This window comes from Melanerpes formicivorus, unplaced genomic scaffold (genome assembly GCF_026170545.1).
Source record: "Melanerpes formicivorus ecotype bairdi unplaced genomic scaffold, bMelFor1.0.p_v2 SCAF_489, whole genome shotgun sequence".
Classification (NCBI taxonomy): domain Eukaryota; kingdom Metazoa; phylum Chordata; class Aves; order Piciformes; family Picidae; genus Melanerpes; species Melanerpes formicivorus.
In genome coordinates this window covers 6,684-30,315 of record NW_027142841.1, presented here as the reverse complement: position 1 = coordinate 30,315, position 23,632 = coordinate 6,684, and the positions used below count along the sequence as shown (strand labels likewise).

Genomic DNA, 23,632 nt, shown 5'->3' with positions numbered 1-23,632 from the left:
GGGACAGCCCCTGCAGCCCACCAATGGCTCCGCCTGCAACACAGCAGCAGCCAAAGGGGGCCTGCAGCTGCCCCCACCAGGGGGAGGCAGCAGCACAGCACAAGGAACCCCCAAAAACACCCACCCCGACCCCACCCCACCCACGCACCCACAAACCCACACACCCTCCCCAGCACTCCCCAACACCCCCAAAACCACACACCCCCACACCACCCCCACACACTGCCCACAGACACACACAGCTCCCCACAACCGCACCCACCCCCTCGCACCACCCCACCACTCCCCACTCCAAGCCTCACCACCCCGACCCACACCACACCCACACACAGCCTCCCCCACCACCACCAGCTCCTACCCCCAAACCCACACAGCCCCACGGGCTCCTCACCAGCCCCTCACACGCCCCTCTCCGACCCCAAGCCCCCACCCAACCTCACACACGCCCCCACAACTCCACAGCCCCCAACAACCACCCCCCACAGCCCCACCCACACCAGCCCCACACCTCACCGAGCCCTCCTCAAGCCCAGCTCCAGGACACAGCCCTCAGCCCCACGCCAGCCCAATGCCAACCCCACCAGCCGCTCCCCCAAGCCCCAAGGGATCCCCACCCCAGCAGCCCCCACTCTGCCCCGCGCCTGCCCACACCTACCCCACAGCCCAGGCCAAAGGGGCGCACAGCAGCAGGAAGAGGAAGGAGGAAGAGCTCGGAGCAGAGGCAGCTGCCGACTGCCGACCCCTGCAGCCTCCTGCCAGCCTGGGCGAGCAGAGAGCGATGCAATGGAGGCAATGGAGGAGAGAGACTTGGGGGTGCTGGTGGACAAGGAGCTCAACAGGAGCTCTCAGTGTGCACTTGCAGCCCGCAAAGCCAATCAGATCCTGGGCTGCATCAGGAGAAGTGTGGCCAGCAGGGCAAGGGAGGTGATCCTCCCCCTCTGCTCAGCTCTGGGGAGACCCCACCTGGAGTACTGTGTCCAGTTCTGGAGCCCCTATGACAAGAGGGATCTGGAGGTGCTGAAAGGTGTCCAGAGCAGGGCCAGGAGGATGATCAGAGGGCTGGAGCACCTCTCCTATGAGGACAGACTGAAGGAATTGGGGCTGTTCAGTCTGGAGAAGAGAAGGCTCTGAGGTGACCTCATTGTGGCCTTCCAGTATCTGAAGGGGGCTACAGGAAGGCTGGGGAGGGACTGCTCAGGATCTCAGGGAGTGATAGGACTAGGGGGAATGGAATGAAGCTGGAGGTGGGGAGATTCAGGCTGGAGGTGAGGAGGAAGTTCTTCCCCATGAGAGTGGTGAAGCCCTGGAATGGGTTGTCCAGGGAGGTGGTTGGGGCCCTGTCCCTGGAGGTGTTTAAGCCCAGGCTGGATGAGGCTCTGGCCAGGCTGATCTAGTGTGGGGTGTCCCTGCCCATGGCAGGGGGGCTGGAACTAGATGATCCTTGTGGTCCCTTCCAACCCTGACTGATACTATGATGCTATGACCACAGCCATGGGCTGGACCTAGTCAGTGCTGAGCAGCAGATATTTGTCTCCCTCACCTCCCTGCCAAGGCAAAGCACAGAGCTCCCAGAACCGATTCTCTGATTGCTCATGGAAACATTTGAAACCCAGGGTGGCTATAACTCAACTGGAGTTTTAATGCTCATCTTAGTGTTTGTTAGGTGTGCTCTTGTTGGTTTGGGTTTTTTTTTTCCCCTGGTCTGTATTTTCTAAGCCTTTCAATGTTCACCAGACAAACCCTGATGGTGGTGGCACTTCAGGTGATTTCTGACTGCATCTTATGCCACATAAACAGCAAGAAATGAAAGAGTGAGCAAGGTGCAGACAACATGAAGTGGGAGTGTTGATGTGCTGCAGGGTAGGAAGCCTCTGCAGAGAGGTCTGGAGAGGTTGGACTGCTGGGCTAAGGTCAGTTCCAGAAGGTTTAATAAGGCCAAGCACTGGCTCTTGTGCTAGCATCACAACCACCCCGTGAAGGCTGCAGGCTTGGGGCAGCGTGGCTGGAAACTGCCCAGCAGAAAAGGGCCTGGGGGTGTTGGCAGACAGCCAGCTGAGCATGAGCCAGTGTGTACCCAGGTGGTTAGGAAGACCTCCACCATCCTGGCCTGGATCAGAAGGGCTGTGAGCAGCAGGAAGTGATTGTCTCTCTGGCCCCAGCACTGGGGAGACTGCATCTCAAGTGCTGTGTTTGGCTTTGGGCATCACAGTATGAGAAAGTCACTGAGGTGCTGGAGCAGGGAGAGAGAAGGGCAGCAAAGCTGGTGAGGAGATTGGAGAGCAGGTCTGGTGAGGAGAGGCTGAGGGAGCTGGGATTGCTTATTGTGAAGAAGAGAAGGATGAGAGGAGACCTCATTGATCTCTACATGGACCTGAAAGGAGATCAGAGTGAGGCCAATATTGGCCTCTTCTCCCAAGTAACCAATGACAGGACAAGAGGAAATGCCCTGAAATTGTACCAGGGGAGATTTAGGTTGGAGAGGAGGAAAAATCTCTTTGCTTCAAGAGTGCTCAGGCATTGGAGCAGGCTGCCCAGGGGGGTGGGAGAGTCACTGTCCCTGGGTGTATTCCAGAAACGAGTAGAGGTGGCACTCTGGGACATGGTCTGGTGGTCATGGAGATGTGGGTAGAAGGTTGGACCTGATGATCTTGGAGGTCTTTTCCAACCTTAGTGAGTCTGTCTGTGAAACTCTGTGGCAAACCAGCAGCACTCAGGGGCTGAGAACACAACTCCCATTGGGATCCATCCCCAGGGCTCAAGTCTCCTCCTAAGGCAGCTCTGAACCCTCAGCTGCAGTTCAAAGGCTCTGCTTCAAGCAGGGCAATGTTCCTCCTGCCCACAGCTGCCAGCTGAATTTGGGGGTTTCCCAACCCAAACTCTTCTCTCATTGGATCAACTCTGCCAGGAGCAGCAGGTTCCACAGTCCTGATGCTTCACATCTCAAACCCCCCAAATTCTATAGCTGCAGCTCAAGGGAGCTGACAGCTTTGTGCCTCTGGACTCCTGTTTCAGCACTTTGAGAAGATTTTAACACTTTCCAAACTATTAGAACCTCCTAAACCTCCCTAAAGATGCTTTAAAAGCTCTGTTTGAAGAGTTGAGGATTTTAAGGAGTTTTCTTGGGCACTCAAAATGCTTTGTAAAAAATGGCTTAAAAATGATCCAAATCTCTCTGAAGATCATTCAAAGGGCCTGAAAAGAATCAAAATCTTGTAGGAAAACATCAAATATGCACAAAAATAATCAAAATGTCTTCAAAACTCACTAAAAGTACCTGGAATGAGTAAAGATACTTCAAAAATCATTGAAAGGGCCTGGGGATAATGAAAATACCTCAAAAATCATTAGAAAAACCTAAAAATGGTCTAAATATCTCCCAAAAAATCATTAAAAAGGCCTGAAAATGATCAAAATGTCTTCAGTAATCATGAAAAAGGAGATGAAAATACTCAAACTATCCTCAGAAGTCATTCAAAATGCCTGAGGCTAAGCAAAATCTCCCCAAACCCCATTAAAATCAGCCCAAAATGAGGAAAATAGCTTCAAAAGGAAGGAAAAGGGGCTGGAAATAATCCACAGAGCTTCGGGAAATGATTAAAAGTGCCAAAACAAACCCAAACCAACTCCAGAACCTCATCCCCATGGCTGCCAAGCTCCTGCAAACTGATTCTGCAGAGCTCTCAGCCAGGCTCTGGCTTCTTGCAGTCTCCAACATCCTTCAGAAATGCTGCAAAAGGCTGAAAACTGCCGGAAAAGTCCTCAGCCCCTGCTGGCAACTCTGGAAGGCGACAGAAAAACTCTTCCCGAGCCGTTCAGATCCCCTGGAGCTGCCCCAAGCCCCCTCGGGAGGCATCGAAATCTCTTTGCAAGAGTTTGGGAGAGGCTGGGAGGAGGTTTTGGGTTCCCAACCCTGCAGAGAATCCTCAGCGAAAAAACTCCTCCGCAGCTCTCCAGAGCTCCTGGAAACCTCTGCGCAACCTTTCCGAGCTGAGCCAAAGCTCCTGGGAGCTGTGCGCAGCTGCTGGGTCAGAGCTGTTGCGGAGCTGCTGTGCCCCAGCCCTGCCCCCGCAGCGCAGCTCAGCCCAGACGGCGCCGCCCTGGCTGAGAGCTGCACCTCCCGGCATGCCCCGCGCGGAGCCAGGGCCGCAGCTCCCCGCTGGGACTTGGAGGCGTGGTTGGGGTAATCCGGCGTCTGTGATTGGCTGCGGCTGCCCGGCCGTGGGCGGGGCTTCCCCTGCGGCCCCAGCCCCCGCCTGGGCTGGGCTGCAACGTGGGCGGTTCGGGGCCTCCATTGCATCGCTCTCTGCTCGCCCAGGCTGCCAGGAGGCTGCAGGGGACGGCAGTCGGCAGCTGCCTCTGCTCCGAGCTCTTCGTCCTTCCTCTTCCTGCTGCTGTGCGCCCCTTTGGCCTGGGCTGTGGGGTAGGTGTGGGCAGGCGCGGGGCAGAGTGGGGGCTGCTGGGGTGGGGATCCCTTGGGGCTTGGGGGAGCGGCTGGTGGGGTTGGCATTGGGCTGCGGTGGGGCTGAGGGCTGTGTCGTGGAGCTGGGCTTGAGGAGGGCTCGGTGAGGTGTGGGGCTGGTGTGGGTGGGGCTGTGGGGGTTGGTTGTTGGGGGCTGTGGAGTTGTGGGGGCGTGTGTGAGGTTGGGTGGGGGCTTGGGGTCGGAGAGGGGCGTGTGAGGGGCTGGTGAGGAGCCCGTGGGGCTGTGTGGGTTTGGGGGTAGGAGTTGGTGGTGGTGGGGGAGGCTGGGTGCCGTGGGGGTGTCAGGCGTGGGTGCTGTGCTGAGCCTGAGCTTGGGAGCGCCTGGGGCTGGTGTCAGCTGTGGGGCGGTTTGGCTGTGCTGGGGGTGGTGGCATCCAAGGCCTCTGTGCTCTGCAAGCTCTTGAGGCACAAAGATTCCCTGGGGTGTTGCAGAGTGATTCTCAGTTTCTCTGCAGGCCTCCTGAGCACAGAAAGGCTCAGGGCAGGAGGAGCTTCTGCAGATGGTTGTTTTGTGCAGCCTTGGGTGTTGGATCAGTGTCTTGGCTCAGTTTGGTCCTTTCTCTTGTGGCCAAGTTGAGGTCCCTTTGGTTTTGGCAGCTGAGCACAGCTTGAGGCTTTTGCTGCAGTGGTTTTTGTGCTGGCAGCATTGTGTGCTGCCAGCTGGAGTGCTGTGTGCAGCTGTGGTGCCCCCAAGAGGGGCAGGAGGTTGAGCTGTTGGAGGGGGTGCATAGGAGGCCCTGGGGGTGGTGGGAGGGCTGTGGCAGCTCCCCTATGGGGGTGGTCTGTAAGAGTTGTGCCTGTTGAGGCTGGAGAGGAGAAGGCTGTGGGCAGAGGTTGGAGCAGCCTTGTGGTAGCTGCTGGGGTCTGCAGGAGAGCTGGGGAGGGACTTTTGTGAGGGGCTGGGAGTGATGGGCTGAGGGGGAGTGGATTGAAGGTTGAGGAGGGCAGATTTGGAGTGGAGCTTGGGAGGCAATTGTTTGGAGTGAGGGTGGTGAGAGCCTGGAGCAGGTTGGGCATGGAGGTGCTGGCTGCCCCCTCCCTGGAGGTGCTGAGGGTGAGGTTGGATGAGGGCTTGAGCAGCCTGGTGTGGTGGAAGGTGTCTGTGGGCATGGCAGGGGGTTGGAGCTGTCTGATCTTTGGGGTCCCTTCCAGCCCAAAGCATTCTCTGACTGCTTCAATTTGGACACTTAGCAGAAGTGCAATGAAGGGAACCTGAAATAAGCAAAGTTGTGAAACTGGCTCTGAGCCTGGGGCCTGGGTGTGAGCTTGGGAAGTGGTTCTGAGCTTAGCTGCTGGCTCTTGAGCTTTTGGCCTGGATGTGAACTTAGGAGCTGGCTCTGAGCTTGGGAAGTGTTCTGACCTTAGCTGCTGGCTCTTGAGCTTGGGGGCTGGCTCTGAGCTTGGGGGCTGGCTCTGAGCTTGGGGGCTGGCTCTGAGCTTGGGGGCTGCCTCTGAGCTTGGGGGCTGCCTCTGAGCTTAGGGGATGGCTCTGAGCTTGGAAAGTGGTTCTGACCTTACTGGCTGGCTCTTGAGCGTGTGGGGGCTGGCTCTGGAGCTTGGTTCTGACCTTTGTTGCTGGTACTGGAGCCTGGGAGCTGATTCCTGAGCTTGGAAAGGGTTCTGACCTTAGGTGCTGGCTTGGGAGCTTGGGAGCTGTTTCTTGAGCTTGGGGGCTGGGTGTGAGCTTGGGAAGTGGTTGTGATCTTAGTTGCTGATTCTTGAGCTTGGGAGCTGAGTCTGCACTTTTGATCTAGGTTCTGAAGCTCGGGTGCTGGTTCTTGAGCTTAGGAAGTGGTTCTGACCTTAGTTGCTGGTTCTGGAGCTTAGGGGCTGGCTCTTGAAATTGGGGGCTGGCTCTGAGCTTGGGAAATGGTTCTGAGCTTGGGGGCTGGCTCTGAGCTTGGAAGTGGTTCTGACCTTAGCTGCTGGCTCTTGAGCTTGGGAAGTGGTTCTGATTTTATTTTCTGGCTCTTGAGCTTGGGGTCTGGGTGTGAGCTTGGAAAGGGGTTTTGAGCATAGTTGCTCACTCTGGGCTTGGGGTCTGGTTCTCGGTCTCAGGGCCTGTCTGTGAGGTCAGGGGCTGGTTCTTGAGCTTGCTAAGTGATTCTGACCTGAGTTGCTGGCTTGGGAGCTGAGTCTGCAGTTTTGGTCTAGGTTCTGGACCTTAGTGGCTGACTCTTGTGCTTGGAATGTGGTTCTGACCTTATTTGCTGGCTTGTGAGCTTGGGGCCTGGGTGTGAGCTCTGGAGGTGGCTCTGAACTTGGGAAGTGTTCTGACCTTAATTGCTGGTTCTTGATCTCAGGGGCTGGCCCTGAGCATGGGAAGTGTTCTCATCTTAGCTGCTGGTTCTTGAGCTTGGGGCCTGGATGTGAACTTAGGAGCTGGCTCTGAGCCTGGGGGCTGGCTCTGCATTTCTGATCTGGATTCTTGTACTTGGGAGCTGGCTCTGACCTTAGTTGCTGGTTCTTGAGCTTGGGGGCTGGGTGTGAGCTTGGCCCCTGTCTTGAGTTTAAAATGAGAGAGTTCAGGCAGTTGGAAGTTGAAGCTGAGCTGCTTTGCACTGCAGTGCTTCAGAGTTTGTGGTGCTCCAAAGGCAGATCTCAAAGAGCTGCTGCAAGAGTTGAGCTGAAGTGGCACAGTGCCCTGCAGAGGCAAAAGCTTTTCCCTCCCAGTCAGCCATTGGAATCCTCTCCCCAGGGCAGTGGTGGATTGCCCTGCAGGGCAGAGTTGGAAGGCTCAGCTTGGCAGGGGGCTGGGCCAGCTCCTTCCCAGGCCAGTGTCAGCTGGCAAGGTTGGAGCAGCTGAGCCTTGGGGTCCCTTGCAGCCTGGCATTGTGTGGCAGCAGAGCTGCGCTGCTGGTTTTGAGGGCACTTGGAAAGCTTCTGGAGCATTTGTGCAGAGTGTGCAAGACATCCCTGAGCCTAGCAACTCCCTCAGCTCTCTTCAGAATGAACTCTGCAGAGCTGGAAGAGCTTTCCAGGAATTTGGCAGAGTTTGGGAGGAGTTTGGAAGGGATTTTGGTTCTCCTCCTCCTTGTCCTCCTCCTTGTCCTCCTCTGCCTCCTCTTTTTCCTGCTCTCCCTGGAGGCTGCCCTTAGACTCCTAGAATCCTAGAGTGGTTTGGGTTGTCAGGGAGCTGCAAAGGTGCTGCAGTCCAAGCCCCTCTGCAGTCAGCAGGGACATCCTGCACTAGCTCAGGTTGCCCAGAGCCCTGTCCAGCCTGACCTTGAACCTCTGCAGGGCTGGGACCTCAAGCCCCTCCCTGGGCAACCTGTTGCAGTGTTCCAGTAGCCTCCTGGTGCAGAACTTGTTCCTCACCTCCAATCTCAATCTGCTCTGCTCTAGTTTGAAGCCATTGCCTCTGGTGCTGTCCCTGCAGGCTTTGCAAAGAGTCCCTCTGCAGCCTTCTTGTAGCCTCCTTCAGGTACCAGAAGGTCACTCTTAGGTCTCCCCAGAGTCTTCTCTTCTCCTCTCCAGTCTGAACACCCCCAGCTCCCTCAGCCTGTCCTGGTAGCAGAGCTGCTCCAAGCCCCTGATCATTTTTGTGTCCCTCCTCTGGGCCCTCTCCATCAGGTCCATGTCCTTCCTGTGTTGATGGTTCCAGAGCTGGCTGCAGTGCTGCAGGTGAAGTCTCAGCAGAGCAGAGCCAAGTGCCAGGATGGCCTCTGTCCATCTCTGGCCATGCTGCTTTTGGTGCAGCCCAGGCTGCCCTTGGCCTTGTGGGCTGCAGGCTCCCCCTGTCTGTTCCTGTCCAGCTTCTTGTCCAGCAGCACCCCCCAGTGCTTTTCTGCAGGGCTGCTTCCTATCCCCTCCTCCCCCAGCCTGTCCTGATTGTGAGGATTGTGCCAGGCCAGGGGCAGGACCCTGCCCTTGCTCGTGTTGAAGCTCAGGAGGTAGCCCTGGGCCCCCTCTGCAGCTTGTCCCCTTGAGCTCCTCCAACTTGTTCTGCAGGGTATTGCCTCAGGTTTAAGGAGCCAGAGAGGCTCTCTTTGAGCCTTGTGAAAGGAGTTGATGCCAAGCTGCGGCCAGAGGGTTGGATAGAATTGGGCAGTTTCCATGGCTGTGCTGTTCAGAGCTGCATCCTACAGTGCAAAGCATCCAATCCACAACAATCCATAGTGTGCCTGGGCCACGGGAGCCAAGCAACCTCCCTAGGCCAAAGCTTCCTCCAGAGCTCCACCAAATCAGGCCAGAACCCCAGGCCCCAAATGCCTTCCCCCTCCCCCATGCCTCTCTGCCCCTCCTCCCCCCATCCCCAAGAGCTGCAGTTACAGTTCTGGTAGGCAGCTCCCAGGTGAGCCAGGCCGCTGCAGGCCGCAGTTGGCAGCATTGCCAAGGCCTCAAAGCTCCTCTGCAGAGAGAGATCCCAGAAGCTGTTGCTGGGAGCAGAGAGGAAGGGCAAAGGAGGTTGGAGTTCCTGTGCTGTTCCTTTGTAAAGAGTGAGTGCAGGCCTTGTGGGGATGAACTAAGCTAGATGGCACTTTGTGGTGTCCCTCTGGACTCTGCTGTCCCTGCTGGCAGTCTCTGATCTCTGCTGTAAGACATCCCAGTGCCTTACTCCGACAACAAGGATCCTCATCCATGCTCTCATCCAGGGGCTTCTGTTGGGCCCTGATGGATGTGTAGATCAGCCCTGGAGACTTGGTGGGGCCCTGGTGACTCTGAGAGGGCAGCAAGTGAGTGGAGATGGAGCACTGGATGGAGAGATGGAGGGTGAAGGCTGCAGGGGTGGGAGGGCTTAGTTCAGCAGCTGTGTGGCTCTGCCTGGCTCCTGCCTCCAATGGTGCTGGCAGCAGCTGACCCCTGAAGCTCAAAGCCCCAAACCCTGCCTGGCTCAGGACAGTCCCCTGACCCCTCCTGACATCCAGCACAGCCCAAGCAGGCACTCAGGGCTCCTAGCCACACAGCCCAGCCATCCCCCATGGCAGGAGTCACCTGAGGTCTCACTGCCTCTCTGTCCCCCTTGCTCTCATCAGTTGCTGCCTGAGGTGTCTGCAGGGTCCCTCCCCAGCCCCCATCTGTAACCCCCCCTTGGCTTGGTGCTGTTGTTTCAGCCCTCCAGCTGATCCCAGCCTTTAGTCTCAGGCCCCTTCCATTCTTGTGCTGCTGCTTCCAGCCCAGTTCCTTAGATGCTTCCTCAGCCACAGCATTTCCCACTCCACCCTTCCAGCTGCAGTGGCAGTAGAGATGAGGGACCCAGGGCCATGGGACACCCAAGGCAGCAGGGCCATGGATGTGGTGGGAATGAGGGAAGGGCCTGGGAGTGGTCAGGCAGGAATTAGGCCTTGTCCCCCCAAAAAGGGGAGAGGATCCAGGGCCCAGGTAGCAAATGAGTGTGCAGGGAATGGCAGAATCTGGCAGCATTTCAGGAGGTGAAAGGAGTGAATTGTGCTGCAGCTCTGCATGTGTCAGCTGGGAGATGAACAGCAGCCCATGGGCACTGTGCCCTCCCATCCAACCTCATTTTCTCATGGGGATGTGGAGTGGCAGCTCCAGGAGAACTGCAAAGAGCAAGCTGAGAGAAATGGTCAGGGACAGAAGGAAGCAAAACTCTTTCCAGTGAGTCTCTTTGGACTGCAGGTGTGTGAAGGGTGCTGGAGGTGTGAGGTTTGGGCAGGAACCAGAGACTCCTCCAGCATTCCAGTGAGGGCTGAAGAGGTTTAGCAAGAAGCTGCCCAAGTCCCTTCCCCCTTTGATGCACCTTCAGAAAGCATGAAGCTCCCTTTGTGTGTGTCCTGAGGGCTGCTGTTATCTTCTCTTGGGGAGTGGGCAGCAGAGAGGTGTGTGCAGGGCAGAGCTGAGCACAGAGTGGGTGTGGTGGGTGCCTGGGTAGGCAGTGGGAGGAAGCTTTAGGCAATGCCTGGGAGAGGCTGTGTGGAGGCAGCTGTGTTGTGGTGCTGGCCTGCAGCTGCAGCAAGGAGCTGAGTCTGCACTTGTTGAGGCCTCCCATCTTGAGCAGCCCTGTCTGTGTGCTGTGGCTGTGCTGCTGGGCTTGGGAGCTGCCCCCAGCAAGGCTGAGCTGTGCTGCCTGGTCCTGGGCAGTGCTGAGCCATCCATTGCAGGTCAGTCCTCTCTGAGACCTTTGCTTCTCTGTGGCAGGAGTTGTGTCCCTCTCTCTCCATCATCCCTGCCCCTGTGTGCTGTGGAAAAGCAGAGTTTGCAGATCTGTCCCTTGGAGCAGCCCTGCAGATAAGAAACCCAGAGTGGGGCAACAGCAGGACCCCAGCCCCCAGAATCCTAGAGTCCCAGGGCACCTCCCAGCCTCTTCCACCTCCTCCTGCCCACCACATTACATCCCTCCAGGGGTCCTGAGGCACATCAGGTGTTGGAGTTTAGGAACTCCCCAGGCTTGTGGGGGTCAGTTGTGTGGCAGGAGGTGACTGGGGTTCGGATGTGGTGGGTGGTGGGAGAAGGTTGAAGGTGGTTTGTTCTTCCTTGGTCAATGCTGCTGCCTCCATTGCCTGAACCAGGAGAGATTGGGCCAGGATCCCCCCTGCCAATGCCACCAGGCTCGAGGAGAATGGGACCACTGGTAAGCCCCAGGGAACCTCAGGGTACTGATCACAGGAACCTGGGGTCTCAGTACAGGTATTAAAGGTCTGAACCCACACTGTGGCAGAAACTGAGGGTTTGAGGTCCCCTCTGCATTCTCTCCTCTAGCTGGGTGTTGGGAGTCAGGGAGTGTCATGACCCAGGCAGGATCTGAGGGTTTGAGGTCCTGGGCTCAGGTGCTTCCATCTTCCCTATTGCAGAGCTGTGACCCCTTCCTGCCACAGTATGGCCTCACAGAAGGACCCAGACAAGAGCTGGGAGGAGAAGCAGCACCCAGAGATCAAGTTGGAGAAGCCAATGTGCAGTGCCAAGGTAGAGGAGGATGAGGAGGAAAAAGAGGAGAAGATGGAGGATGATGCTGAGAATGACAACTATGAAGAGGAGGATAATGATGATGAAGGTGACCAGGATGAGGGGGAGGAATATATGGAGGAGGATGAAGCCAGAGCAGGTCCCTCAGTGTCACCCAAAGAGCTGAATCAGTGCCCTGAGTGTGGGCAGAGCTTCCCAGGTAGCTCAGAGCTAGTGAAGCACCACTGCCCGCAGCCTGGCACCCGGCCCTTCGTTTGTGGTGACTGTGGCAAGAGGTTCCGCTGGAACTCTGAGCTCATCCAGCACCGCCGCACCCACACTGGAGAGAAACCGTTCACATGTGCTGACTGCGGCCAGAGCTTCACCCGGCGCGGCACTCTCACTCGGCACCGCCGCACCCACACTGGAGAGAAGCCCTTCTTCTGTGTGGACTGTGGACAGAGCTTCACCCAGCGCGGTCATCTCACCCAGCACCGCCGCACCCACACTGGAGAGAAACCTTTCACCTGTGCTGACTGCGGTCAGCGCTTTACCCTGCGCGGCGAGCTCACCCAGCACTGCCTCACTCACACTGGAGAGAAGCCCTTCTCTTGTGACAGCTGTGGCAAGCGCTTCAGACAGCTCTCTCATCTTAGGCAACACCACCTCACCCACAGCAGTGAGAAGGCCTTCACCTGCAGGGACTGCGGCAAGAGCTTCAAACACAGGTCCACTCTCACCATCCATCGCCGCATCCACACTGGAGAGCACCTGTTCCCCTGTGCTGAGTGTGGCAAGAGCTTCACCACGAGTAATCGATACATCCGGCACCAACTCATCCATAATGGTGAGAAGCCATACAGCTGTGCTGACTGCGGCAAGAGCTTCACCCAGGCGGCAGGCTTCATCGATCATCGTCGCGTGCACACTGGTGATAAGTCTTTCAGCTGTGCTGAGTGTGGCCAGGCCTTCAGACACAGGAGCACTCTCACTGAGCACCACCGCACCCACACCGGTGATAAACCTTTCACCTGTGCTGACTGTGGGAAGAGCTTCAGATGGCGCCAAAGTCTCACTCGGCACCGCCGCACCCACACTGGTGAGATGCCCTTCACGTGTGGCGCTTGCGGTCAGAGTTTCACCCAGAAGCGATCCCTCAGCAATCACCGCTGCACCCACAACTGAGAGCAGCCTGCACTGGAGGGGAGGCATAAATCCACCTAAAATCTGTTGGGTAATCGTGACCCATCTTTGAGGGCCTTTCCAGGATCAAAATCATCTCTTTTTCCTTTGCAGTTCTCAGGGACTGGGGACACCAGCAGCAACAAACACCTCCTGCCCTTCTGAACACCAATTGTTGCTAATGAGAACAATTACAGTGCTCAGTTGGCTCAGCTGGAGCTCCCAGTGAAGCTGGGAAGGGCTTTGCCAGGGTCTGTCTGGTTCTTCCCCAATGCTTTGTGTCTCCCTGGGGTAAGAAATCCTCTCTGTATATTCACCAATCATGTCAATAAACCCCAAAAGTTACCCAAATCCTGTCTGTTTGCTTTTATTTCAGATATCCCTGCCTCAATGCCTGAATTTTGGGGGCATTTCCTCCCAAGGGATGGGGTGGAGCTGTGTGCCCTGTTCAGGGAGGGGAAAATGAAGCTCTCAGAGAAGTCTTGAGGGACATCTCAGAGGCATTCTTCAGGGGCTTTCAGGTGATCTTAGGTGTTTGGGATTTGGATGGTCCTAGGACTGACTCTAGGGATCTTTGGAGGGTGTAGGGGGAAGCTCATGGAGATCTTTGGAAGAACTCAGAAAGCTTCTGTTGGCTTTCCACTCGGGCTGGAACAGGTTGAAGAGCTGAGAAGAGGTTAAGCTGCCTGTTCCCCCCCAAAACAGAAGGAAGGGAAAAATAACACACATGAATCAAAAAACCCTCTGGGCTGGGATAAGGACTTGAGATAAGATCAAAAGAGTTGAATCCAAAGGAGATCCCATAATACACACTGACCTGAGGCTGTTTGCAGAAAGAAGCACAGCAGTGAGCAGCAGCAGCCAGGAGTTAAACCCCTGCAGCCCTGCCCCTCAGCAAAGAATCAGCACCTGAGAGCCAGAACCCAACAGCAGCAAACAGAACAGGAAGCCTCTCATGTTGCCATCTGAACTTCAAGCCCTGTAGTCCTTTGCTCCAGCCAGCACTGTCCCTGTGAAGGTGACATGAGGCAGGATGGAGTAATGGCAGCAAATTTTCAACTTAACCTTTGATATTGCCAAGCCCTCATTCTGTGCCACCTGCACCATGCCCATCAGCAATCAACAGCACACCTCAGGCACTGTCCATTCTCACTCCACAGGAGGTCACTTTGCAGTACCCAGAGGGCTGCTCACTGCAGGTGCTCTGCAGCTCCACTCTGTTCCAGCACAGTCTGGATCAGTCCATGCCCAGTCCAAATGCTGCAAATGTTGGAGCTGTGTTTCCAGCTCTGGGACAATCAAGTCCAGTGACTCCTTCCATGCCTCCAAGTGAAAGCAAACTGTGGCTTGCATCCCAGTACTCAGCTTCCAACACATCCAGGTGTGGGGATCCTCCTGTCACATCAGAAACACAGATGGGTTCCACCCCTCATGGTATGGTGGTGTCAGAGCACTCTGGGCACCTGTATCTACTAAAGCTTTATCCTCTCATGGGTTCAACTTGCCAGGCCATTGGTTCTGTACAGTCCAACAAACCAATTTGTCTCTCCATTCCATCTGCTTGGAGGCAGAGCCCCTCTAATTCTGCCTTGGGTCCCTTGTATCTTGTGAAGATGCTTTGGGAGTCCCTTCAGGAGGACCAGAAGCAGTTTCAACTTCCCTGCTCTTCTTAGGCCATTTCCCACTGGAAACTGAGGCAGCATCTCTGGGGGGACAATTCCCTTGTAAGTCACAGACTCCTGCAGCCAGGACTGGATTGGGTTTTCCTTTCCACTTCCTCACATCCTCCCCATGGTCACACAAGTAAAGCAGAGGGTGTGCTGTGGTGTGTGCCTCCCAGATTCTCTCCCTTGGACAGGGGAGCAGCTGCTCCTCCTGGCTGAAACACAGGACTGTACAGGTGGGGAACAAAAACTTCTTCTGGAGCTGATGGAAATCCTGGGACAGTTCCTTCACAGCTGAAACACAGGCCTGGACAGAGGAGCAGAGATGTCCTTTGCCTTGCTGGGGCCTGCTGCTTGTTTCATCCACTGTTTGTCCTTGGTCATCTTCCAAAGCCAGAGATAAGAACCAAGCCAGCAGCCCTGGCTCTTTCTCTTGTTCCCATGGGAACCCTGATCCCTCCTGGTCCTTTGCAGGATCAGCTGCTTTCCTTGTAAACTTCTTTTTCCCTACAGGAGTGTTGCAGATGTGCCCTGGGGAATGAGCAGCAAGGATATCAATGAATAGATATATTGGTAGTCTATTGATATACAAACTATGCAGCAGGGGATTTAGTTTCTATTCACAGGCAGCAGTATTGGGTTGGTGGAACCACCTCTGCAGAACGTTTGTGCCTGGGCACTTCAGAGGAACCAAATGAGTTCTAGAATTTAGAGTTGAAACTGATTGGAAAAACAGTGGGGGAGGGGTTGGTCGGTGACCGGCAAACCCTCAACCCAGGACAGTTTCAGCACTACCTGAACCCAAATTCTATAAAGCAAAGGTTTGGCTTCCTCACGAGCTGAGAACCTCATGAAATCTTTCCTTGGTGATGTGTTTAGAGTCCTGACAGCGCGGCACGGCTGTGCCCTCATGAGGAACTAGAGAACGGCGCCGACCGCGTGGCTGTGCCGCAGGGTTGCTGCTTCTCCCAGAGCACAAAGGTCCTGGAGCCTCCCAGGGGAAGCTTCAGAGGCTTTTGCCGCTGGCTCCACGAAGCGCAGCACCTGGCAAAGGTTCCCCGCTCTGGGGGCTGTAGCGCTTCAGGACCGGTGGTGCACAGGGGCTGCCATGGTTTCCTCCCGTGGCGATGGCTCATGCGGCAGTTGACCCCACGCTCCACGGCACTGCCCCCAGCCGGGCAACAGTGGCAATGTGCAGCGAGGCCTTCTGGAGCTGCTTCAAGTCCTGTGCACGAGCACCAGCGTGGGGGGCACTTGTTTACCAAACAACTCCTATTTACCATTTGCCCCAAAGAATACTGCTCCAGTCAGCACCCACTGCTAACACAATAATTAACCAATCAACTGATACTTTGCCAAATGAGCATAAGCACACGCTGTAAACAGGGCAAACAAACATGTAGCCTGGGCCTTGTTTGCCACAGGGGTGGAAACATGCCCAGGCAGATTGTTGACCTGGACTCAGTGGTGCCAAGGTGCCCCCGCCCAACTCCAGAAGGGAGGGAGGACAAAGGGGGTTTGAGTCACACACACAGAAGCATGTTCTGGTAATATTTGGGGCACAATCCTGGTCATAAGCACCATTCACTATGAGGGGCAGCTGATCCTGGCACAGGCTGCTTCTCTGACACAGCTGCCATGCCTGTGGCACTGTCTGTAGGTCCAGAGACCTTCTCTTGTCCCTGAGCCCTCTGCACAGTGATGAGCAGGGCTTGAGAGGCATGGGCCAGGCCCAAATACATTGCAGTGATTTCTGTCTCTCAGGAACAACAGGCTTTCCCCAAGCCTTTCCCCAGGTGGGGAGGATTTTGCACGTGCTCAGGGCTGAAATTCCAAAGCACCAGAGGTGACCACCAGCCTAAGAATTTGCCCCTTCCCTCCCCCACTCCCTGTCACTCCTCAGCATCCAGTATCTGGGCAGATCTCAGAGTGGTTTCCTTGGGAGTGTCCTGTATTGCTTTGGATGAAACCAGAGCAAGCTGCCCAGCAGTGAACAGCACAGCTCTGAGCCATTGCCCTAAGCTAATACTCAGCACCATCAACAGTACAAACAGGACTGCAGCTCATCAGACCCCCCAAAGAAAATCCATCAACAAAGTGAACACACCACAGGAAAGAAAATTTCTTTCTAACTCTGTTGACAAGCCTCAAGCCTTAATTGAATCCTCTTCTCTTCTCCTCTCTTTTTGTTGCCTCAATCCTGCCAAAATCTGTCCTCATTAAGGCAGCTGCTTTCCTGCCCAACGTTGGGCTCCAGAGAAAGAATGTAATGGGTTCAGCTGAACCAGCAGCTTAAGCTCTCTGCCTCCCCCAACACAGAACTGGGGGGAAAGAACACCACACAAAACCACTTTGTGTTGATACAGAAACAAATGAGAGAAGAGTTTCCTGAGCAAATCAGATCATCAGAATACAAAAGTACAGTGACCTCAGCCTGTGTGCAGAAAAGCCACAGTGGAAAGCAGCGGCAAGCAGCAGCAAGCAAGGCAAAAGCCCAAACCAGGGAGCTGCTCCCCTATCCCTCCCTGTCCCACTGCCATCCCAGCAGAGCAGCCAACACCCAAAAAATCCCAGGACCCAGAAGCAGCAACTGGAACAGGGAGCCTCCCATGTTGCAACCTGAACTTCAAGCCCCATCATCCTTTGCTCCAGCCAGCACTTTCATTTCTGAGGCTGGCATGGCTGCAGCATGGTCTGGATAACAGCAGCAGAGTCAACTCAACCCATGACAATCAGGAGCCCTCCAAGTGAAATGGAAAGAGCCTCTCAGCTTCTGTGAACAACTTACACTGCTTTGAAGGCAGCTGGACTTGCCACATGGATGCATTAGCTGACAGCCCAGAAGAGCCCAAGGGGGCAGTGGAAGGTGACTTCAGAAGGATCCTTGAAGATGAAGCTCAGACAGACTTCATGATTTGTAGCTGGAGCCTTGGTATTTCCTACTGGGATCTCCTTTGGATTCAGAGCCCTGTGACAATTCACAGGGTCACAGGTGACAGGATGTTAGGGGTTGGAAGGGACCTCTGGAGATCTCTGAGTCCCCCTGCCAGAACAGGACCATAGAATCTAGTGCAGGTCTCACAGGAACACATCCAGACAGGGCTGGCAAGTCTCCAGAGAAGGAGACTCCACAACCTCTCTGGGCAGCCTGTTCCAGGGCTCTGTCAGCCTTACAGTAAAGAAGTTCTTCCTGCTGTTGAAGTGGAACTTCCTGTGCTGCAGTTTCCATCCATTGCCCCTTGTCCTATCCCAGGGCACAAGTGATCAGAGGCTGTCCCTGCCTCTTGCCTCCTGACCCCCAGCCCTCAGATATTGATAAACATTGATCAGATGCCCTCTCAGCCTTCTCCTCTCCAGATTAAACAGCCCAAGGCCTCTCAGCCTCTCCTCATCAGGCAGTGCTGCAGTCCCTTCAGCATCCTCACAGCCTCTGCAGCAGATCCCTGTCCCTCTGGAACTGGGGAGCCCAGAACTGGATGCAATATTCCAGGTGGGGCCTCCCCAGGGCAGAGTAGAGGGAGAGGAGAACCTCCCTGGATCTGCTGACCACACTCTTCCAAATGCATCCCAGGATCCCATCGGCCTTCTTGGCCACCAGGGCACATTGCTGTCCCATGCAGAACTTGCTGCCCACCAGAACTCCCAGGTCCTTCAAGGGGCTGCTCTCTAACTATTTCGTCCCTTGAGTGCTGTAGGGTTCACATTGCTCTGGACATTGCATGGTGCAGATCACCTCTAGTGAATCTGAGGCTCCCCAGAAATTGCCCCTGGGTTCCTCTTAATCACAGGGATCCTGTCCCAGCAGGCACTAGTGCAGGAGAAGGAACACCAGACTGAAGAGAAGGAGAAAGGGAACTGAAAATCTCATCACCTGAATCTAGAAAGAAAGCCCTTGGTAGCAAATGTCCATTCTGGATGGACACAGAACACAACAGAGAGAGCTGATGAGAGCAACTGCTGGGGGTGCACCAACTGCCCTGAGAGCCCTAAGGAAGGGCTGGAGGGGGGAGGGCATTCACTGGAATTCCAGTACCTGATAATACCTCTTGGACATACTGAGAATCACAGAATTGTCAGGGTTGGAAGGGACCTCAAGGATCATCCAGCTCCAAGCCCCCTCCCATGGGCAGGGACACCTCACACCAGATCAGGTTGCTCACAGCCACATCCAGCATGGCTTTCAAAGCCACCAGGGATGAGACTTCCACCACCTCCCTGGGCAACCTGTTCCAGTGTCTCTCCACCCTCATGGGGAAGAATTTCTTCCTAACATCCAATCTGAATCTCCCCACTTCAAGTTTTGCTCCATTCTCTCCCAGTCCTATCCCTACCCAACACCCTAAGAAGTCCCTCCCCAGCTTTCTTGTAGCCTCCTTCAGATACTGGAAGGCCACAAGAAGGACTCCATGGAGCCTTCTCTTCCCGAAGCTGAACAGCCCCAACTCCTTCAGTCTGTCCTCATAGCAGAGCAGCTCCAGCCCTCTACTCAGCCCCATGGTCCTTCTCTGGACACCTTCCAGCACCTCCAGATCCTTCTTGTAATAGATGCTCCAGAACTGGACACAGAGCTCCAGGTGGGGTCTCACCAGGGTGGAGCAGAGTGGGAGAATCACCTCCCTGGCCCTGCTGGCCACATTGCTCTTGCTGCAGCCCAGGATACAGTTTGCTCTCTGGGCTGCAAGTGCACACTGGTGGCTCCTGTTGAGCTTGTGGATGAACACTTCCCTTAAGGATAATCCAGAATTAGAAGCACAGGATGGGGATGGAAGAGGCTCCTGATCCAAAGAAGAGACATTCCAAATGTGTCCAGAGATGCAACCTAACTGATTAGCAAACATTGACTGCCTGAAGTCAAGGCACCTCTGTGGGAAAAACACTCAGGCTGTGCATCCATCCAGGCAGTCCCCATCCAATAATAAGGAACAAACACACAGGGTGGGCAGCACCAGGAGGAAGGGAAAGTCTTGGAGATGTGGCAGAAAAGGCAGGAAAAGATTAACCCTCAGCTGGTCAGGAATCTGTGCCCCTGGGGCTGTGCTCCCAAATACAACTGTGGCTGATCAGTGAGAGACTCCAAGTTGGGTCCAAGGAGATGTGAAATGGCACAAATGAAACAATGCTGCAAAGGAAAGGGCCTCTGCTTGGCACAGCTTAGCTTGATGGTTTCTGCCTTGCTCAGGAGAAAGTGAAGCAGAAAAGGCCATGGTGAAGATCTCTGCTCTCCCAGTCCTCTGGAATAGGACTGCAGGTGCAGGATCAGCTTCCCAGGGAGGAGGGAAACAGGTTGCAGAAATAGCTGCTCAGGAGGAAATGGCTCCAGGCATGGTCTTTGCCTCAGAAGGAGGAGTGGGCACAGCACTGAACACAAGTTGTTGTGTTTCCATGGATCAGAGAGGAAGGACATCCATAGACATGGGTGAGAGATGGGAACAAAGCAGGATTGTGCAGGAAGGAGGAGCCAGCACAAGTTCTGCCCCATGAGGGGAGTGGAACACTGGAACAGGTTGCCCAGGGAGGGGGTTGGGGTCCCATCCCTGGAGAGATTCAAGGTGAGGCTTGACAGGGCTCTGGGCAACCTGATCTAGTTGAGGATGTCCCTGGGAAGGTTGAACAAGATAACCTTTGGAGGTCCCTTCCAGCCCAGCCCATTCTGTGATCAGTGAGATATGGGAACCAAGCAGATTCTGCATGGAGTGCAAAAGGAAGACACCACCTGGGGCTTCTCAGAGCTCTGGGCCTGGCTATGGTTGTGGATTCCTGACTTGGGCTTCAGTCTCAAGAAGTTGGTTGGAGCACTAACCCTGAGCTTGTTCCCCTTTGTTTACATGGCTGTTATAGTGCAGGGCATGTGTGAGTGCTGGTCTGCTTGAGGGAGCAGAACAGGGGACAGCAAGGACCTCTCTGGGAAGAGCTGGGGCAAATGTTGCCTTCAAGAGCAGGCCCTAAGCCTCTGTATTCTCCTAAGCTCCCATTTCAAGGACCAGGCCTAAGGCCTGTCTGCATTTCATAGAGCAATACTGAGCAAGACTTTCCTGAGGTTCTTCTCCCTATTCCAAATGCCCTGGGATGGAACAAACCCTGCACACAGGGAAGAAGGCCAACTGCAGATGGGTTGTGGCAGGAGAAAAGTGGCCAGACACAGGAATTGTCCTCCCCCAGACTCAACACTGCTGTGGCCACATCTGGATTCCTGGTATCTGGGTGCAGAGTTCAGAAGTCCAAAGGGGAAGCCAGGAACTGGGGAGGCTGTAGAGGAGATTTCCCAGGATGGGGATTGACATCTCTGTGGAGAGGCTGAGTGCTGGGCTGCTTCAGCCTGCTGAATGGAGGCTCAGGGCACTGCCATAGCAGTGTGCACATGGCTGAAGGGTGGTTTCAGAGAGGATGGAGCTCTTCTGGAGAGTGGAAAGAGACCAAAACCTTCAGAAAGTGCAGCTTGGAAGGTTCAGAGTGGAGAGGAGGCCAAAGAAATGTCCCTCAAAGGGCAGAGCTGCTATGCATGAGGCCATCCAGAGATGTCAGGAAATGGCAGGGAGAGCTGAGACAGCTCAGGGAAGGGATGGAAATAGCAGGGGCAGAGCTGGATGGGGAAGCAAGATTGGTGTCAGCAGACTGAAGGGAAAGAGGAGCAGGCATGGGACAGTGTAGGAGAGGCTGCAGTAGGGATGGCCAAGGGCCCTGGCAAGGCTGAGAGGCTCAACAGGGCCAAGGTCTTTATTCCCTTGGCTCTGGCAGGTGCCTCTGCCACCAAGGCCTGTGAGGAGAAACTTGGCTTTGAGGCTATGAGGTTCTTCTAGTCCAAGGTCAGTGGTCAGGGCTTGGCCTTTCTGCTTCCTAGACCAAAGGCAAGTTTTTCTCCCCTGCACTTTGCCTTTGTCTCCCTGCAATCCTGGCCTCTAACAAGCTGCTCTAACGAGTCCCTGGGGAGCCTTTGTCAGTAACCAGCCTCAGTGAGGCCAATCAGTGCTTCAAGGTACTTTGGAGTTTGCTTCTGACTTGGACTTCTTGAGAGGCTTCTTGGCAGTACCTTGGCAGAGTCTCCTGGCAGTACCTAAGGATGATGTAATCAGCCCCAAATACTCCATGGGGCTCATTAAATACTGCTGAACCTCTAATTATTGTCAAAGTTTTTGCAGCTAATTGGAGAGGTTTTTATTGCACAAAGCATCTGATGAAAATTATTTCACAGGGTGAATCAGAGACCTGAGCCACAGGTGAGGGACAGGATCTGCCTTGCCAGGGGCTGGGGGTCAGGGCTTGGCCCTTTGGATCAGTGAAACCCCTCCAGGTTTCCTCAGCAGCAGAGCCACCTTGAGCTGCTTGTCCTGACCTGTCAGCACTGCCTCAGTTCTCTGCTCTCACCACAGCCTGGAGATGCTTCAATGCCTCCAGTGATGCTTCCCTTGCATCCACTGTCTCCTTCTGCTCTAACCAGACCCTGGGGACCCTTTCCCAGTATGCTTCACTGGGACCCATTAAGAGTAGAAGAAACTTCAGAGTTTGAATCTGACTTTGACTTCTGGAGAGGTTTCATCAGCTTCTCAGTCTCTGAGGTTCATGGACATGGCACCAAAGCCACCAGAGGGCTCCTTTAAATACCTGGGCTGGTCCTTTTGTGCTGAGCCAGGCCAGGCTCCTGGGCTGGAAGGTGTTGCTGGCAAGCAGGCAGCGCTGCAGAGAGACAGGTCTGTCCAGGAGCAGCTCCTCTGCACAGCACAGTAGGACTGATGACACTGCCAGAGGATCTCAGGGAGATGAGGAAGGCAGAAACTGCTTTGAGGTGTCCAGGACTGGAAGAGTGACTGAGAGCTCGCTGGAGGAAAAGTCACTGCTGTAGCTCCTGCAGGCACTCCATCTCAGCAGCTGACATTCAGCGGAAGGCTCCTGGAGTGTGCACCCAAAAGGAGGACCAAAGCCCTTCAGTTCCATCCTGTGAGCAGCAGTGAGCAGAGCTGGGTAAGGAGAAGGCTTCACCCCCAGCCCCTCTGCCTTTCTCTCTTCCCTTCACTGTCCCTGTAGCACTGCAGGCCTGCTCCCTGTTTCTCCACCTCTCCATGTGACTCTTATTACCTGGGATTGGGCTGTTGGTCACTTGCTGTTCTGACACCAGAGGAATCTTCATGGCAATTCTGGGTCCCTGCTGCTTTTGAAGTTGTCATGAATTCTGCCATTGGGTTGGTAGTGATGGGGAATGAGTTGATCCATTCCTCATGCACCTCAGGGACAGGGCTTACAATGAGGTTGAGAGAAGTGTGCCCTAACTTGTCTCTGTCTTTCCCTCCTTGCACAGGTCTCCATGGCCAGAGGCAGCAGATGGCCAACAGCAGCTCCATCACCCACTTCCTCCTCCTCCCATTCCCAGGCACAAGGCAGCTGCAGCTCCTGCACTTCTGCCTCTTCCTGGCCGTCTACCTGGCTGCCCTGCTGGGCAATGGCCTCATCATCACCACCATAGCCTGGGACCACCACCTCCACACCCCCATGTACTTCTTCCTCCTCAACCTCGCCCTCCTTGACCTGGGTACCATCTCCACCATTATCCCCAAATCCATGGCCAATTCCCTGAGGGACAGCAGGGACATCTCCTATGCTGGGTGTGTTCTTCAACTGTTCTTTATAGTATTCCTAATTGATGCAGAGTATTTTCTCCTCACCATCATGTCCTACGATCGCTACATTGCCATCTGCAGACCCCTGCACTATGAGACCCTCCTGGGCAGCAGAGTTTGTCTCCACCTGGCAGCAGCTGTCTGGGCCTGTGGCTTTCTCTTTGCTCTGCTGCACACAGCCAATACATTTTCCTTGCCCCTCTGCCAGGGCAATGTTGTGGACCAGTTCTTCTGTGAAATCCCCCAGATCCTCAAGCTCTCCTGCTCCACATCCTACCTCAGGGAACTTTGGCTTCTTGTGGCCAGTGTCTGTTTAATCTTTCTCTGCTTTGTGTTCATTGTGGTGTCCTATGTGCAGATCTTCAGGGCAGTGCTGAGGATGCCGTCTCAGCAGGGACGCCACAAAGCCTTTGCCACCTGCCTCCCTCACCTGGCTGTGGTCTCTCTGTTTCTCAGCACTGGCTCCATTGCCTACCTGAAGCCTTCATCCGTCTCCTCCCTGTCCCTGGACCTGGTTTTGTCAGTTCTGTACTCAGTGGTGCCTCCAGCAGTGAACCCTCTCATCTACAGCCTGAGGAACCAGGAGCTCAAGGCTGCCCTGAGCCAACTGATCCCTGGATGGTTTCAGAAGCAATAAACTCTTTGTCTTCTCCTGCAGAGCAGTTCTGATGTCACTCAGTGCAGGCCCAGCCTGGTTGTTCAAGTTCTGGCTGCTGTTGGTGCTGTTCCCCTTGTGAGAATGTTGTTTCCCCACAAATATCTCTCTTCAGACCATTTCTGGTTCCTTGTTGGTCTGTTTGATGTGACCCAGAGACTGTGTATGTGAGGAGCTGTGCTCCCTGTGTGTGCTGAAC

The 23,632-nt window shown here is 55.0% G+C and overlaps 2 protein-coding genes across 2 annotated transcripts in view; both read left to right on the top strand.

Moving 5' to 3' along the window:
- The window catches only part of LOC137460013 (zinc finger protein 850-like), an 80,250-nt gene extending 67,698 nt beyond the window's left edge, over nucleotides 1–12,552 (top strand). The window contains exon 5 of the mRNA XM_068170643.1: nucleotides 11,648–12,552. Coding sequence (XP_068026744.1) covers nucleotides 11,648–12,508 — 861 coding nt within the window. The 3' untranslated portion in view covers nucleotides 12,509–12,552. The remainder of the gene's footprint in view (nucleotides 1–11,647) is intronic.
- Nucleotides 12,553–22,482: 9,930 nt separating this feature from the next.
- Nucleotides 22,483–23,389, top strand: LOC137460017 (olfactory receptor 14A16-like; the record flags this gene model as incomplete). Its single annotated transcript, XM_068170647.1, has 1 exon — nucleotides 22,483–23,389. A coding segment is annotated over exon 1 (907 nt), but the record flags the coding sequence as incomplete, so codon positions are not given.
- Nucleotides 23,390–23,632: the final 243 nt, after the last annotated feature.